The 17,331-nt window shown below is 36.1% G+C and overlaps 1 protein-coding gene across 7 annotated transcripts in view; it reads left to right on the forward strand.

Annotated features, from left to right (window-relative positions):
- The window catches only part of DGKH (diacylglycerol kinase eta), a 217,283-nt gene extending 200,997 nt beyond the window's left edge, over positions 1-16,286 (forward strand). For 6 of the 7 annotated variants that reach the window (XM_025364521.1, XM_025364523.1, XM_025364522.1 and 3 more), the window contains one exon: positions 2,458-3,576. In XM_025364521.1, the coding sequence (XP_025220306.1) occupies positions 2,458-2,547 (90 nt within the window). In that variant the 3' untranslated portion in view covers positions 2,548-3,576. Of the gene's footprint in view, positions 1-2,457; positions 4,883-4,915 lie in introns of those variants that run through there. The other variant, XR_003116502.1, reaches the window with a different exon arrangement.
- Positions 16,287-17,331: the final 1,045 nt, after the last annotated feature.

A 17,331-nucleotide genomic window follows, 5' to 3' on the forward strand; every position in this document is an offset into this window, starting at 1 on the left:
CCCAGCACTTTGGGAGGCCAAGGCAGGTGGATCACGAGGTCAGGTGTTCGAGATCAGCCTGGGTAACATAGTGAAACCCCGTCTCTACTAAAAATAGAAAAAAAATTAGCCGGGCATGGTGGCAGGCACCTGTAATCCCAGGTACTTGGAAGGCTGAGGCAGGAGAATCGTTTGAACCTGGGAAGCGGAGGTTGCAGTGAGCCGAGATCACGCCATTGCACTCCAGCCTGGGCAACAGTGTGAGACTCTGTCTCAAAAAAAAAAATTGTAGACTGGAGCAAGAAAATGTGGTATATATACACCATGGAATACTATGCAGCCATAAAAAGGAACTGGATCATGTCCTTTGCAGAAACATGGATGGAGCTGGAAGTCATTATCCTCAGTAAACTAACACAGGAACAGAAAACCAAACACCACGTGTTCTTATAAGTGGGAGCTCAACAATGAGAACACATAGATACAGGGAGGGGAACAACATGCACTGGGGCCTATTGGGAGCACAGAGGGAGGGGAGAACATCAGGATAAATAGCTAATGCATGTGGGGCTTACTACCTAGGTGAAGGGATGGTAGGTGCCGCAAACCAGCATGGCACACTTTTACCTATGTAACAAACCTGCACCTCCTGCACATGTATCCTGGAACTTAAATAAAATTAATTTTTAAAAAAGTATAGCTAGTAAGTTATTGTAACTCTATGGAAAACATTCTTCTCATTTTATACCCAAATAGTAATTCTAAGTAGATTCTACCTCCCCCAAAGAAGATTTAGTCTTGAGAATACAACGTATTTATGGCCTAAAATAAAATATTTAATATTTAAATATATTTTGTAATTGGATACCTATGTTTTCACAAAGAGGTAAAGATATTTAAATATTCCACTCAAAAAATCTAAATGTGACTGTAAATGCATGTACATTTCAAATTTAGGTAGCAAGCATTTGTATGGCCTTGCTTTTAAGCTTGATACTTTAGCAGATATTCAGTAAATGTATAGTAGCCTTAGGACTAATTTTGGATGCCCTGTGTCATAGGAGAAGATATTTTTCTGAGTCAGTTAAATATCTATGAAATATCTTGAAATTATCTCGTTTGACAATAGCATTGGCTATGAAAACAGTATTTTCCAGAAGGATTCATTACTGCTGAAGAACTCCAAGAGTTCTTAAAGGGGAAAGGGGAGAAAGAGAGAGACAAGGACAGAAGACTTAAACCAGTTTGATCTATTTCATTTAAAAGTTGAAAAATAAATAAATTACCAAACAGGGTGGATAGTTGCATCTTTATCTTCTCAGACAAGTTACGTTATTTTATAACCCTGGTTTTTTTTAGGCCATTTTGGGAGTCATCTTTTTAATAATTTTCAAATAGTTCAATTTTTTTTTGAAGAAGTTGTCTTCACATATTAGCAAACTGACTATGCCCTTTCACTTAAAGAAACTAGGATTTGGAGGCTGTAACTCTTTGCTTTAGTTTTTCAGAGAGTGAATAACTAGCGGTTATTCACCCTTGGTTAGTTTTAATTTATTTCTGCAACAAATATTTGCAAAGTACTTGCTGTGCACACTCTGCAGTCATCATCTATTTCTGAAAGTTAAATATTGAATTCTTGGCACTTATAGGAAGAAGTTTCTTTAAGAAACAAGAATAATAATTTTGAGAGAAAAGAGCCAATAGTGTTTTGAGGGAAAGCATCAACTAACAGATAATTATGTTTAAGTGATTTTTTACACACATACATTACAAAGTATAAAGACTATTTAAATTAAATATTCCTCTCAAACAAAGACTTGTAATGCAAATGCATATAGAGTCCAAATTTATTTAGCAGGTACTGGTATCTTTCTCTAGAATTAGGTCTCACTTTTAAATTTAATATTTTAGCGCAAGAAATGTTGTCTTAGAACTAATTGTGGGTGCCCTGCTGTCCCACATCATTTTTTTCTCAGAGATCCCAAAAGAGCCTTTCTAAGAGGACAGAGAGAAGAGAGGGGGGGAAAAGAAAGAAAGAGAGAGAGAGAGAGAGAGGAGAGAAAAAGAGGAGAGAGAGAGAGAGAGGAGAGAGAGAGAGAAGAAAGGAAAGAAAAGAAGAAAGAAAATTTAGGTTTTGACTCTTGAAGTCAAAAGCCACTGTGTATAATTACGAGAATGTCATAGTTAAGAGTTCATGTAGAATGTGATTTTTTTTTTTTGTACCAGTTGGGAATTCTTCAGTGTCAGGTTATTTTTGTTTTATAAACTTATTTTTCTAGCTTTCACTTCCCGAATCACTGAATATAAACTAAAATGAATGAACGGAATGCTAATTATGTTTCTTACTGGTTAAATATTTAATCCCCAGTTTTCTATTATCAATACACTTTTTTCTTTTCTTTCATTTTTAAAATTTTCTTTCTGCCTTTTTTCTTTCATTTTTAATTATTTCTACCTTTTTCTGTTCTTTTATTTTAGGACCTGGGGATACCGAAGGTGGGCCATGTGAAGCGAATTCTCCAGGGAATTAAAGAGCTTGGAAGGAGCACTCCACAGTCAGAGGTGTAATCATATTAGTGCTATTCTTTGGAAGAGAAGTTATTGCCACTTAATACAAAGTCCTTGGAAGCAAGTGGTGGTTCTTGTAGTTTTCTGCGTAGATAAGTAAGCACCACTGAAGCACCTCTATGGCTTGATATTTTGCTGTGGGTGAAATTTTGATTTGAGGTATTAGAGAATACTTTTATGCCAAAAAATACATTCCACAAAGCCATTTTCTTTTTGTGCAAACCTGACATGTTCAAATATATTGACAACAGTAATAAGGTAGGAGGAATCTGAGACGATTGCATTGTCTAAAAGGTGGAATTGCAAAATGTTTACTTTCCATAGATCTGGTCTGATGGAATGTTCCTACTGTGCAACTGCATAACAATATGTGGTTAAAACTTCCTGGGTTTCATTATTGGAGGCGTTGGCCATTTTCTTAAAATCAGTAGGTTAGGAGACTAAAATATAAATTAAGTTGTGTTTTGAATGTAGGTTGGTATCACCTCCAACTCCTAGTGCTTAGTGGTCAAGAATATGTTGAAAACCTGCCCAATGCTATGAATGAATGCAAATCTTAATGCACGATGTTCCTGCCTGAAATGTCTTTCTTTTTCTTGCATGTCACATCTAATATTGTAACACTTTAAATAGCTTTCATGTCAATTTTAATGTTAATGGGATTTAATTTATTACTAAAGTATATTTTTGTTGGCTAAGGGCACTGCACTTTTCTGTTTTTTAATGTGGAATTTTGCGTAAATATTCTGTACCTAAGACTTTGTGAATGTGTGTCTGTGCCATAATCAACAAATGATATACATGTATGCAAGTCAATTTTATTTCAATCTATCATAAGCAGTAGGCGTGCACGTTAACAAAATTCTCTGGGTATTTTCATAAAATTACCTGCTCCCTTACCTGACAAAACTTGTTACAGCTTTCCAAACTAAAATGTCCACATTTCGTTTCTAATTTTTAATTTCAATTTAATAATTATTTAATATTCTGTTTGAATTTATGATACAGTGAAGTGTTGATATCCAGGAATTCCCTAAGGTCCCAACCGAGATTTATATACTGAAAGATTACCCAGACTTACCCACTCTCTATAGTGGCTTCTGACACAAACTTTCCAACAGAAGAGATTTAAATTTTTTCTTAAGGGCTTTATGTTATTGTTATTATTATCTCACTTAATTCTTAATTCCTGTCAGGTGGATATTATTTTCCTTTTTCTAAACCACTCTACTTCAGTGTAGCTTATTAGAAGTCAACATTACACTGGTCAAATCTTTGAAAGCCAAAGGCATACATATCAAAAAGTCACAAAAATATCCTTAAATAAGCTTTCTTTAGCCATTATATACCAAAACATTAATTATAATATTTTAAAATATTGTATATAAGAGAAATAAACAGGGTACTGACTCAGTGGTGATAATTTTTATGAAGCAGCCTGCTAGGTTCTTAATAGATATATGCACACACAGATATATACATATACACATATATGTGTGTGTATATATACATACACATATACATTTATATGTGTATATATACCTACATACATATAATCTTGTGATATAGCATCACTGATAATTTTCTAGACAATTATTTCCCAGTGTTTAAAGAGAAATACTAATAGGCGAGCATTTAAAATGAACTATTGTCAGGCATATTATTTAATTATATCAAAGGAGTTTAACTGTTTGACACTTTACTCTTGTTTATAACTTGGGTATTTAACTACTAGTAAAAATCACAAAATTTTGATGTCTTTAAAATAAATGACCCTGAGGGATTCCTGACCAAGTATGTCTGACTATATATTTTACCTAAGTTGTAAATAAATGGAAATTTTCCAAAGACAGTTATATCAAGTAGTTTAAAAAGAGTCATGAGACTGGGCGCTGTGGCTCATGCATGTAATCCCACCACTTTGGGAGGCTGAGGTGGGTAGATAATCTGAGGTCAGGAGTGCAAGACCAGCCTGACCAGTATAGTGAAACCCCATCTCTACTGAAAATACAAAAAATAGCCGGATGTGGTGGTGGGCACCTGTAATCCCAGCTACTCAGGAGGCTGAGGCAGGAGAATTGCTTGAACCCAGGAGATGGAGATTGCAGTGAGCTGAGATCACACCACTGCTCTCTAGCCTGGGTGACAGAGCAAGACTCCATCTCAAAAAAAAAAAAAAATAGTCATGAATTACTCAGTTTTTCTAATTATATCTGCACTTATGAAGTCAGAGGTCTCCTTTTTCAGCCCCTCTGATAGTCCCACCTAAGTGCTGTTCTGTAAACACTTTCCTGTGCAACCTAACAGAGGTACCAGGTTCCCAGAACTCTCTGACATTACAGATCTCTGTCCATCTCTACTCTCTGACATTACAGATCTCTGTCCATCTCTACTAAAAAAAGGAAAAGTGAGGGCAAGAAGGGGAAGAACTCTAGCATAAAGAATGTATTAATATAAATAGCTATATTGATTTTCACCCCTAATCCCCCTTTGCTAATAGAAAAGAGTCTAGCTTATGACGTGTCCCAAATTTAAGAGTGTGATGTGAAGGATTGAATTTTGTTGGTTTGTTTGGTGGTCTTTTCACTCGCAGGTAACATCTTTTGTATATGCTGTAAAGTCTCAGTTAATGGAATCCTACAGTACATTTCTGGCTGGCTCAGTTGGTAGAGCCTGAGTCTCTTAATGGAATCCTTAATTAGCCAGAATTTTCCTGCAAATGGCTTTGGATGGGGGAAATTCTATAAAATGACAATTTGGATATACTTTTTGTTAAATGAGAGCAATTTTCTCTATATGCTTTGTCTCTGCATGGCTGTGCAGGGCCCAAATGACTTCACTGACACCTGTTTCCAGAAGGAGGTCTTCAGAGCCTCCTTAGGCCCCTGTCAGTATCATAAATAATTCTTCTTTTTGTAGTAGATGCGATTACCAAAAAAAAATAAAAATAAAAAGTAGGGAAGAGCTTCTCCACGGGATCGGATCACAGCTTTGGGGAGTGGGATGGGGCCTCTGTGCTTTGATCCATGCATGAGCTGGGGTCAGAAGTTCCCACCTGCACCTGACTGCAGTGACTGTAATGGCTGGAATTGTCAGCTCTTCTCCCGGATAGGCTCTCCTTCACCTGGAGGATGGGGGCTGGTGGGAGGTCAGGGAAGGGGAGGGCATCAGCCAGAATATATTTTCTTTCAGTTCCATTTCCTGAGGAAGAACTTGCTTTTAAAGGAGGTAAAGGGACAGAATCAGACCTAAATAAAATTCCTGAGTATGCAGTATTTCTCTTTAGGGTCTCTTCACCTCCCTTTCTGAGTTTCTTTCCTACATTCTGGCTCTTCATTTTCGCAATGCCCAATGCAGTCATGGTTGCTGAAATTCTCACTGCTTTCTGCTTTCCTTTCCCCATCAATTAATCCACTACAAAATGACCACTTTCATTTCTCGCTTAAGCATACATGGTGGGTCATTTAAGTGTTAGGAAGACAACAATTTAAAGACACTAATTTTACAGCTGGCATTATATAAAAGGATACTTGCTAGATAATCTAAATGAATTGATGGATTAGATCATTTGGGGCTGTGATATATATTGTTCTTACTGACAAGAAATGACCCATGAATATCTAGATCTATCCTATCTGATATTTTAGCTACATGTGGCTATCTAAATTTAAATGGAATTTCATTAAGCCAGGCACAGTGGCACACGCCTGTAATCCCGGTGACTCGGGAGGCTGAGGCGGGAGGATGGCTTGAGGCCAGGAGTTTGAGACCAGACTGGGCAACATAGTGAGACCCTGTCTCTGAAAGAAAATTTTTTTTAACTAGCTAGGCATGGTGGCATGTGCCTGTAGTCCCAGCTACTCTGAAGGCTGAGGTGGGAGGATTGCTTGAGCCCAGGAGTTCAAGGCTGCAGTGAGCCATGGTCATGCTACTGCCCTCCAGCCTGGGCAGCAGAGCAAGACCCCTACTCTTTAAAAAAATTAACTTAATTAGAAATTCCATTTCTCAGTTGTACCAACTACATTTCAAGTGTTCAGTAATCACAGTGGACAGTACAGATGTAGAAAATTTCCATCACTGCAGAAATTCTATTGGACAGCTCTGGTGTAGATCATTGCTACTCAAAATGTGATCCATGGGGCAGCAGCCTGAGAGCTTACAGAAATGCAGAATTTCAGGTCCACTTCATATCGACTGAATCAAAATCTTCCTTTAGCAAAATTTCTCAAATGATTAGCACTGGCCTACATCCATTTTATCCTTCCTTAGCTATAAGGGACGTGAGGTCCAAGGGCTTCAAAAGGTCCCTGGAATAGCTTGTTCCTTCATCCACTCTTTCCTATTCATTCTTCAGCTAATGCCAGCAATGAGCTGAAACTCATTCATCATCCTTGCTGAGTTTTATTCTCAATCCTTATTCCTCACTCTGGTTCTAGATGAGCCCTCCCTACCAGTGGTTGTATTTTGGTAACCAAAGTGGGACACAGGAGATTGGCGGACCAACACAGCTGGCCTTTCTCTAGCCCTCCCTCCACCACTAAGTCACTAACAATCCACGTTTGCTCAGTTTGTTGACATGTGGCATGTTCATTTGTTCACAACTTAATCACAGGGAACATTTCAGAAAAATACGTACTGAGATAAGTTAAAACCATGTTAGTCTCCTACAACTTGTACATTTTCATGTTCCCTTATCAGTAGATTATTGTTGTTGACATAGCTCATGCATGAGGACGCATAGCAGCACACACACAGTGAATGAACGGTTAGGCATGCAAAAAAAGAAAGAAAAAGGAATGAACCAAAATGATTCCAAGTAAAGTGAATGTCATTTAAGCCCTGTAAAAAGGCTTGCTTTGCTAGATTTAGATCTGTGTTCCTTATGCTCACTTATCTTGATGGTCACATGGTTAGTAATTCCTTAAAATAGTGCCTGAAAAACAATATTTCATGTTCTTGACCCCCAAATAACAATTTATTCAATTCTATAATAAGATTTTTCCCAATGACACTTATTGTCAGGAATCCTTCGCTTAGTAACTTTTACATATTGATATAATGTACCAAAACACAATTGCCTAGAGATGCTTTAGCTAATTTTTATTAATAATGAGGACAATATTTTTGTCTTCATGGAACTTATTTTTAACAGGAATCAAGGAAGAAAATATTCATGCAGAGCTATAACTTAGAAAGTTATAGGGGCTGCCACTATGCAGCACTTCTAAAGTAAAACATCTTTTATTTCCAACTGGGCTGTCAACATAGTGGACTTTCATGCTCTATGGATATGAATTCTTTAAGGATATAGCCCTTAATTAAGCTATAAGAACAATGCATCTCTTGACCCTGACATCTAGGATCTCTCCTGTCCGCCCCCTCTATGCCCCACTGCAACTAACTCATCCTGTGTCTCAGATGTAAGTTGGATAAGACAGTGGGTTTGAAGTTTGGTAATACAAATGGCAGTTTTGAAACACCAAATTCTTTAGATCAGCTGAAATGAAGAGTGAGAAGTGAAAATTCCTCCACTAGTAATTGTTAGCCAATAGAGTAGCCTCCCAGAGCAGTCCCCACAGCACTTGGTTACCATGGGTTTCTCTCCTCTCACTGCCTGACCCAGTCCCAGGACGCCTGGGGCTTGTCTCTTCTGTGGCATCCCCTGATTGACTTTTGTATAGCAATCTCTGTGTCAAGTCAGTAATATGATGCCTTTGTAATAGGAGGCCTTCCTAAGAAGTAACTGCAATTTTTAAAACGTGATGATTATTGGTTTTTATAATACACAAAGTGTTAATTGTTTCTTATTTTATTTTCTCATTATTTTTTTCCAAGTTTTGTTTGGAGATATTTATGTTAGAAGAAAAACTATAAAGTTTTATCATTGTAGAGAACAGAGATCAAAGACAGCTGGACTGTACCTATTTGTATAATTATTTCTGATATTTTTAGGAAAAGAAGTTTAACAGGGTAACTCAGACTGAGACTGTTAAACTCTGTTCATGATAAACTCCATGTTACATAATATAGGTGAACAGATTAATTCCCTCCATGTAACTAAGATATTCTATTTACATTATTTATATACTCTCTTAGTTGTTTATGCACTTCCAAGTTTTGGAAAAATGAAAACCAAGCTACTACTTAAAAGTTATTAAAAACTTCACATAAAATATTTCATTTTAGCTACAAGTTATTCATTGCATAGGATTTTATAAATAGTCTGGGTATTTCATAGGAACTGCATTTCAAAAGTAAATCAACCAAACCTAAAAAGAAGGGTTACTTTTAAAATGCATTAAAATAAAGAAGTTTCATACTCAGTTAATAATGCCATTAAGGTAGGATAATGCAGTTATATAATACAAACTAAAAAGGAAAAAGAATATATTTTGTGGTCCTTAATGTTTGATTGCACTATTGTTTCCCACAGCTTAGCCATATCTCTTTCTGTATACCAAGTATTAAGCTGATATGTAGCTAAATATTTCTTACAGTTCTGGTAACTGGTAACTAGTGCTGTGAAAGGTTTTGGTATTGTAACATTCCCAGTTTTGCGCGTTATATATTGTATATTGAAGATGACTAGTAAATTCAAGTAATATATTTATCTAGAGCTGGGAAAATATAATTATTTTCAAATCTTCAAGTAAATTGTATCGAATGTTTTTCTTCCTCTTAAGTGAGATAGTAAGTCTCACTTTTATGTTAAAATGTGTATTTATACAACAGGTTTCTCCTTTTGCTGTTATTAATTTTCATATTAAAATTTTTCTTATCTTTTTATATCAAAATAATTATGCTGGCTATTCAAACTGCCAAGATGTATTTTAGTTTGCAGGATTTTTGGCAGATAAAATATTTAATAACAAATATAAAAGCTTTGTATATTTTGTGGCATTAGGGACAAGAATTTTACCTTTGAATTTCTCTATGTGAGGCAGTGCTGGTATCAGCAAAGTCAGTAACAGACAGTATTACTTGTAATCATCAGAAGGTTTTCACAAGTTGTATAAATCGGTGCATTTATTTATTATATTGTGAAATTTAATCTTTATCTGAAATACATATTCTAGCTCTTTTCCTTTTTACTGCTGTTGCTTAGAGTGTATAGTTCTGTTGATGATTTACTTATGTACTTGAAGTACTCATTTCTGTCAAACAGATGCCCAACTGTTTTCCTTTTAAAAAACTGTATTCTTTACCATCATAGATAGCGGAATAGTAATAGACACCTTGTTAAAAAAAATAAGTTTCATGTTTAAAATAAATATTTTTTTAAAATATAAAGCCTAAATGAAATCACCAATATTAAGGATTTAATGTAGCCAAGGGATTCAGTGTGTTATATTTTGCCAATATGTATTTTATCTTCATGTCACAACTTATTTTCTGTAGCTAATTCTCAGTTTTAGTTGAAAAGAGATCTTAGTGATTGTACTGCCAATATGACATTCAAATGAACGTTAGGAATCTTGAACCCCGGCCGAGCGCCGTGGCTCAGGCTTGTAATCCCAGCACTTTGGAAAGCTGAGGGAGGTAGATCACCTGAGGTCAGCAGTTCGAGACCAGCCTGGCCAACAGAATACAAAAATTAGCGTGGTGGTGGGTGCCTGTAATCCCAGCTACTCAGGAGGCTGAGGCAGGAGAATCGCTTGAACCCAGAAGGTGGAGGTTGCATTGAGTCAAGATCTCGCCACTGTACTCCAGCCTGAGCGACAGAGCGAGACTCTTGTCTTGGGGAAGAAAAAGAATTTTGAACCCCCCAAAATATCACATATCTAGCAGTTGTTGGTTCCAGGGTGGATATTTTTACCATATGTTTGCATTTGGTTCTGGGATAGTAACCATTATGGATAATTGTTTCTGTCTAGTCAGTGAGACTTTAATTGTTTGAATTATTTCTACTTAAAATTACTCTTAGTTTAACTGTTTAAAAAACTAAAAATTTAAAACATAATCGTACAACATACCACACAGAATAAAACACATGTTTTCAAGGAAGGAAAAAAATACCTGTTTTGATTTAATGTGAAGCATGGGTTTACCAAAGAAAATTGCTTTAATAAGCCCTAACTTTGTTTTCTTCTAAGTTACAGTGTTAGCAGTTGATGTATTGTGTGCTATTTAAGAACTCATAGGAGACTAATAATTAATTTACTCTAATTTTAAAGGCAAAGAGTTGTATATTAATTTTACTGTTGCACAAGCAGTTACTGGAGGTGGGAAAAAAGAAAACCGGTGAGAGAAATTACATGGAAATTACAGGAAAAAGGAACTTAAGTTGGTAATTTTTGGCAAAGATTTGGGAACAAATAGTTTGAACATAGATATCTTTCACCTTATATGATAGAAACACAAAGCACACGTGTGCTATATAGTGTGCTGAGCACACCCCCACAAAACAAAAAATACCACATTGATGAAGTCCGAGACTGTATCTAGATCTTAGCATAACTAGTGAATTCAGGAAGCACATCCCACTGTTGAAATTTAGAAGTCAGTGAGAAGGTAGTTCAGATGATCTAATCATTCAGGACATTTGATGGAGTCCACACAAGGGTTTGTGATATGGGGCAAATATCTGTGCTTTCTCATCTCAGTGATTGACGTCTGGAGAACTAGCCAGACACGCTTAGCTGGTTCTATAGAAAAACACCAGTAAATGTGGATCAGACCATACCCTGCAGACCAAGGAGATTTTCTTAAACGTGCTAAGCCTTGAAATGCATTAGCAATGACAATTGCTAAATGGGTTTTTTCCTTTCACTGAAACAACAAAACAATTATTAAAATTCACAATACCTAGAGATGGGAATATGGTTTAGGTTTATCAAGTTCTGTAACTGATGGCATTGGCTCATTGTGTCCTCTCTACAGGTTATGTTTTGGTGACTTGGTGTTCCCAGTTAGAAATGGCACACAGTATTATCAGTTGTTAGTACTTGGTAACGTTTCTTTTAAAAAAGGAATTATATAAGTATGAATCACACCTAATTTTACAATTTCTTTCCCACTGTCATTTTAGATATAAATAAAGGCTTCCCAGACTATAGCACGGAAATTAGAAGTTCAAATTGATATCCCTGATGTTCAATTTAAAAATGAAAGTAAAGTTAAAATTAATAGCATTTGTACCAGAGTAGATTACGGGTATTTTCCTTTGTTGTATTACATGTTCATATTAATCATTTTAGGATAGGCCAAAACTCACTTCTAACATCTTCAAAAATTTTTCTATACTTAAGCCAAACAACAATGTTATAGATGTGAATATATTTAAGTTAAATCCTTCATATCTTTTCTTAGTTTAACTCCCCAAAGAGGAAAATGTCTCTTTAAACCAGTAGTTAAAAAGATGGAGTATGTGATATTCCTTTCTCTGTACTGAGTTCTGAATGTTTGATGCAGAGCATGGATCCCTGACTGCGTTCTCTGACTGTGGCATGGTGTTCTTTCATGCAGAGTACTTTCAAAACTCCCCATAAAGAAACTCAACTAGAGATCGTCTTTATTAATTAATGGAACTCTGGGTATGACTAAGGGAATTAAATTAGAAAGTAGAATAACCTAGTTAAAATCATTATATTAGTTATACATGAGAGTGAGGGAACGATGGCTTGATCTTTACATGACATTTGAATTCCGTCACTATCTGATTCTTGACCTAAAGGTTTCTTTGCTAAATCTAGTATTTATTATAGTATAATAGGATAATTTGGAGTTCCTGTTGCATTTCACTGCCCCAAAAATGTTGGAATGCCGTATGATACAGGGAAAAGATTGGAGTTCATCACCATGGAATTTTGATTTGTCTTAATGACGCAACTTAATTTTCATGATGATAGATCTCTAAATGATTAATCCAGAATGATTTGGTACAGTGACTGGAAGAAATTGTTTTTCTGGGAATTTGCTTCCCATAATGACCTGACATACAGGTGACCTCAGTATAATTGAAATTAATTATAATTTTAATTAGAACATGCTCTGTTTACAGATTATAATTGTGCAGCATTTTTAAAAATATATACATAATTATGAGAATGAGAGAATTGCAAACTTGAACAGTTCTTTTGTTTTCTTTCCTTTTACTTGAAAAGCTTTCAGAAAGCTTTTGAAAGATGACACAGTTTTCCTAGCAACACTATGCAAATTAGGTTCTTCTGCCAAGAAACTCATAAACTAAAGTATGGAATAACACAAATGCTTAATCTTAATCTTGGCTTTGGATTTTGTAAGCAAAAGCATTTTCTGTATCAATTTTTTTTCAGTATTTATGCAGTTGCATATTTCATTTTTTGGTTATGTCAAAAGCTGAATTCTCATTTTATGCTGTGTTTCTCATTAGTTTCAGTAAAGTGCTGATTTCATTGCTGCCTTTCAGGCCTTCATCATACAAACCCTCACCATTTTTCACTCCTTTGCTTTTGCCATAGGTTTTTTGTTGTTGTTCTTGTTGTTGTTGTTGTTGTTGTTGTTGTTGTTTTCAACAACTAGTTTTTCTACTTTCACTCTTTCCCACCAGAGTGGTCTCTCTAAAACAAATTTGCTAAAAGTTCTTAAGTAGGCTCTCTTTTCTATAAATTACAGAATAGCAAGAGGTCCTAAGCAAGAGGACCTATGACCTTGCCTCTTTCTTTTTAGTATCCTCACCAACTTTCCCTCTGTTGACTTTTGTAATCCAGGAATTTGGAACTACTTATAATTTAGTGTCTTGGCATAATCCCGTGCCATAGATGAACATATTCAAGACTCAATTCAAATTTAACTTTCTGTGAAGCCCTACCTGACTTCCCTAGGCAGATATTTCTTCCATGCCTAGAGTAGATTGAAACTTTTTCTGTTAAAATAACATAACATTTCAATTACACACACACACACACACACACACACACACACACACACCTGTCTCCTCCACTGAATTTCTCTCTTCCCATTTGTATTCTCAGTGTCTAGCTACACATAGTAGGACTTTGATAAATATTTTTGAATGAAGGTAATATAAAACCCAAACTTCTCTGTATTCGTGTACTTTCACAAACAAAGGCTTACAATTCCACATGAAAGTCCACATGAGGTAAGTGTGCATTCATGAGCATTTGTGCACTCCAGGCAAACCAACAGAAGATAAACAGCAAGGAAAAGCAGTTGTTTTGTGAAAAATAATCATCTGTTAGCTGTAAATCCGAAATATTGGCAAATCTGAATTCTTGTTTCTCAAAATGAGGCTTCTGAAATTTTCACATAACTGCCAAACTCGTATTTGTAATTTGTTAATATGCCCTAAAGATCATCTTTCTCTTTTGTAGACATTTAGTGTATACAGTCCACATAAATACATATACTGGTTACCTACAGACAATAAGGAGACTTCAGAAAGAATCAAAAGCAATAGTGATGGTGGAATTTTTAAATAATATTCAGCTGGGGGGAAATAGACTGAGTTTGTGTGATTTCAGGTTATTTAGAGTTACTATTTTAATGTAAACGTAAGAAGGCTTATGACTATTATCACCCTCTATAGAATATAAAGACTAAAACTAAAAACTATTACCTATGGGCCTGTTTTTCTTTGGGATTAGATAAAGCCTTTCTACCATATCACCAAATACTCATAAAGGCTAACAGAAAGCTTTTCCAAGTTAATAATTTCTAAAATTAAATATCAGGGCTGGGCATGGTGGCTCACGCCTGTAATCCCAGCACTTTGGGAGGCCAAAGCGGGTGGATTACCTGAGGTCAGGAGTTCGAGACCAGTCAACATGGTGAAACCTCGTCTCTGCTAAAAATACAAAAACTAACCAGGCGTGGCGATGCACACCTGTAATCCCAGCTACTTGGGAGGCTGAGGCAGGAGAATCGCTTGAACCCAGGAAGTGGAGGTTGCAGTGAACTGCGATTGCACCACTATACTCCAGCCTGGGCAACAGAGCGACATTCTGTCTCAAAAAAAAAAAAAAAAAATTAGTTAAAATGTTTGTAATTAACTGAAATGCCCTGTTCCTTCATTCACTTGATAGACTTTTCTACCTGCTGTATACTTGACACTCAATTAGATTCCAGGGATACAAATAAAGTAAGACATAGCTCCTGTCTGGTAGAGTCCAAGTTTGTTTTCACAGTTATTTTTCCACAGTCTGTTTAAGGTATTAGGAGAACTATTATAAACCAAGTGTTTTTTCAGGTTACTTCAGGGGAGTCTCCTTCCACCCAAAAGAACTAACCAAATTATTTTATCATAAAGAGGTAATCCCATTTTTATGTCTACAATTTTTATATTTTTGTGTCAGCCACCAATAATTTTGACTGTTTTGTAAAGTACATATTTCATCAATCCTCTTTCCACAGCCGTACGTGTGATCCCAGTGACTGATAGATCTGTAGAATGTGAACTCACATTTAAAGTTGATTTTAGGAAGGCATATAACCCTATTGATGACACACACACCGAAATATATAAGAGTTGTGCATGGTAAACCCACCGTAGAAGGGAAAATGTAATGCTTTCTGGTGTACTTCAGAGGCTCCATTTGAAGATGTGGATTGATGTTTCCTTGATTATTTTGAATGAGGAGTAGATGGTAATAATGTTTAACAGGTAGTGTACGTATCTAAGCATACAGTAAATATTACTAGTACTTGTCTGCCATGAGGCACTAATATATAGGTGAAACAAAAATATTTTTAGTTATAAGAAATTCTGTAGATATTTATGGATGGTTAGGCAATAGAGTTCCTTAATGAGAAGGAAAAAGCTGTATCTTTATTGTCAGTAAGTATGGAAAAAGCCTACTTGTATGTATATTCACAGTTTGATAGGCATGTTTCGAAGTCATTGTTTCCCATCAGTATTAAGTATCATCCATTTCTTATGTTCTCTAGCAAAAGAAAATTCTTAATGCGATACAGCTTTACTCTTTGTTCGACTTTGTACAAGGTCCACAAAAGGAGGAGGCTCAAAAAATTGGACACTACCCTGACATTCAGCATATTCATTTTATCTTTCGATAAAGATAACCAGAAATCATTTGCCTCCTGTTTATCATCATGCTGAAAACACAACAGTATAGTTCATTTCGTCCCTTACATTGGAGAAGGTATTTTAAATTTAGCCTTGCCGTATTATTTATGGTTAGGAATTTACTACATTTTGGTAGTCTGTTTTGAAACTAAGCACTTGTGTCTGAAAGATGCAGATAATATCTATCTATTTATTACACAGTGGGCTCTGTTTGCTGCAGAAAAGAGTGAAACTTTCAACTGCTTAGCACACTTGCCAGTGAAATATACCTGACAGAGCAGAGGTTATAACTTTGGCTCTAATTACTTTTAATAATGGTAAGACAACGTGAGTTTTGTTTGTTTACATGCTGTTTACAATGGCATAATTTTTAAAATATATACAATTGAGATATTTATTGCCTACTATTTTAAAGATGTTTTATGTGTTTTCACCTTTGGAATATATTGTTACATTTCCTTGTACAGATAATTTGGGTGGCTTTGTTAATGTAGCTAGTAATTTTTATGACTACTAAGTGACCAGTTTTCGGTGCCTTTTATTGTGGGATGCATGATTATGTATTTATTGTACGGAAGTCACTGATGTGTGTATTTTTGTACTTTGCTGAAAGTAATGGTTGATCCTGATGTACGTGATGATGAAAGACATCTTTCCCAAAGGGCACTGCCTTGAGATCATCCTTCTCAAATAAAAAGAATGCATTTGAAGAAAGTATGAAGTCTGTGTTGTTTCTGGTGGGAAATCTTTTTTAAAATTAAACTTTTAATTTTGAGATAATTGTAGATCCACATGCAGTTGTAAAAAATAATACAGAGAGAGCTTGTGTACCCTTTACCCATTTCCCCCCCAAAGGTAACATCTTGCAAACCTGTAGTACAGTATCACAACCAGGACATTGAGATGCATAAGGTCACGATGCTGAACAGTTCTATCATCACAAGGACCCAAAATACAGATCCCTTATGTTTCCCTTTTATAGGCACACCTACTTGCCTCTTGCCCTCACACGCTTCTTAACCCTGGGCAACCACATCTATACTTTTATCATTTCAAGAATATTACATTAATGGAGTCATACAGTATGTGATTTTTTTTTTCACTCCAGAGTAATTCCCTGGAGATTCATCTAAATCGTGTGTATTGCTAGTTCATTTCTTCTTATTGCTGAGTAGCCTTGCATCTGGTGAAGTCATTCTTGATCATAAGAACATAATTTGGTTTAAGTTTATAGTAATGATCCCTTAAAGTTCACCTTCCCCAAAAAACCACTCGTTAAAAGCCCAGTGCGTGACAAGTGTTGTCTCTAGTGGTAATGATCTGTGAATAGCCCTTTAAAATCACTGTCTGGTGAGGAAGAAAGAGTATTGTAACACAGAGTGTTACATGCAGTGATAAAATATGCCACCAAGTATAGGGGAGGACAAAGAAAGGGTGGTGGTAGAGAAAGTTCAGGGGCACCTTCGGATAGGGGACATTAAGTCGAATCTTACATCAGTTAGCCAGGTGAAGTACGTGTGTGAGAAAGGCAGAGAGGACAGTGCAAGTAAAGACAGGCAAGCAGCATGGAGGGTTAAACATGCTGTTGCTGAAACATAAGGGAGAGACAGAAGATGGAACTGGAGTAGGCGAGGGCGGAACTAAGCAACTGGGTTTGAGCCCCGGCCAAATCCGTGACCTCTGTTGGTGGGATTGACGTGAAGAGAGCAGAGGACAGGGAGATCGGTTAGAGGTTATGAAAGAAGTTTGGGTGAGAAATC

The sequence above is a fragment of the Theropithecus gelada genome, chromosome 17, assembly GCF_003255815.1.
Source record: "Theropithecus gelada isolate Dixy chromosome 17, Tgel_1.0, whole genome shotgun sequence".
Lineage (NCBI taxonomy): Eukaryota > Metazoa > Chordata > Mammalia > Primates > Cercopithecidae > Theropithecus > Theropithecus gelada.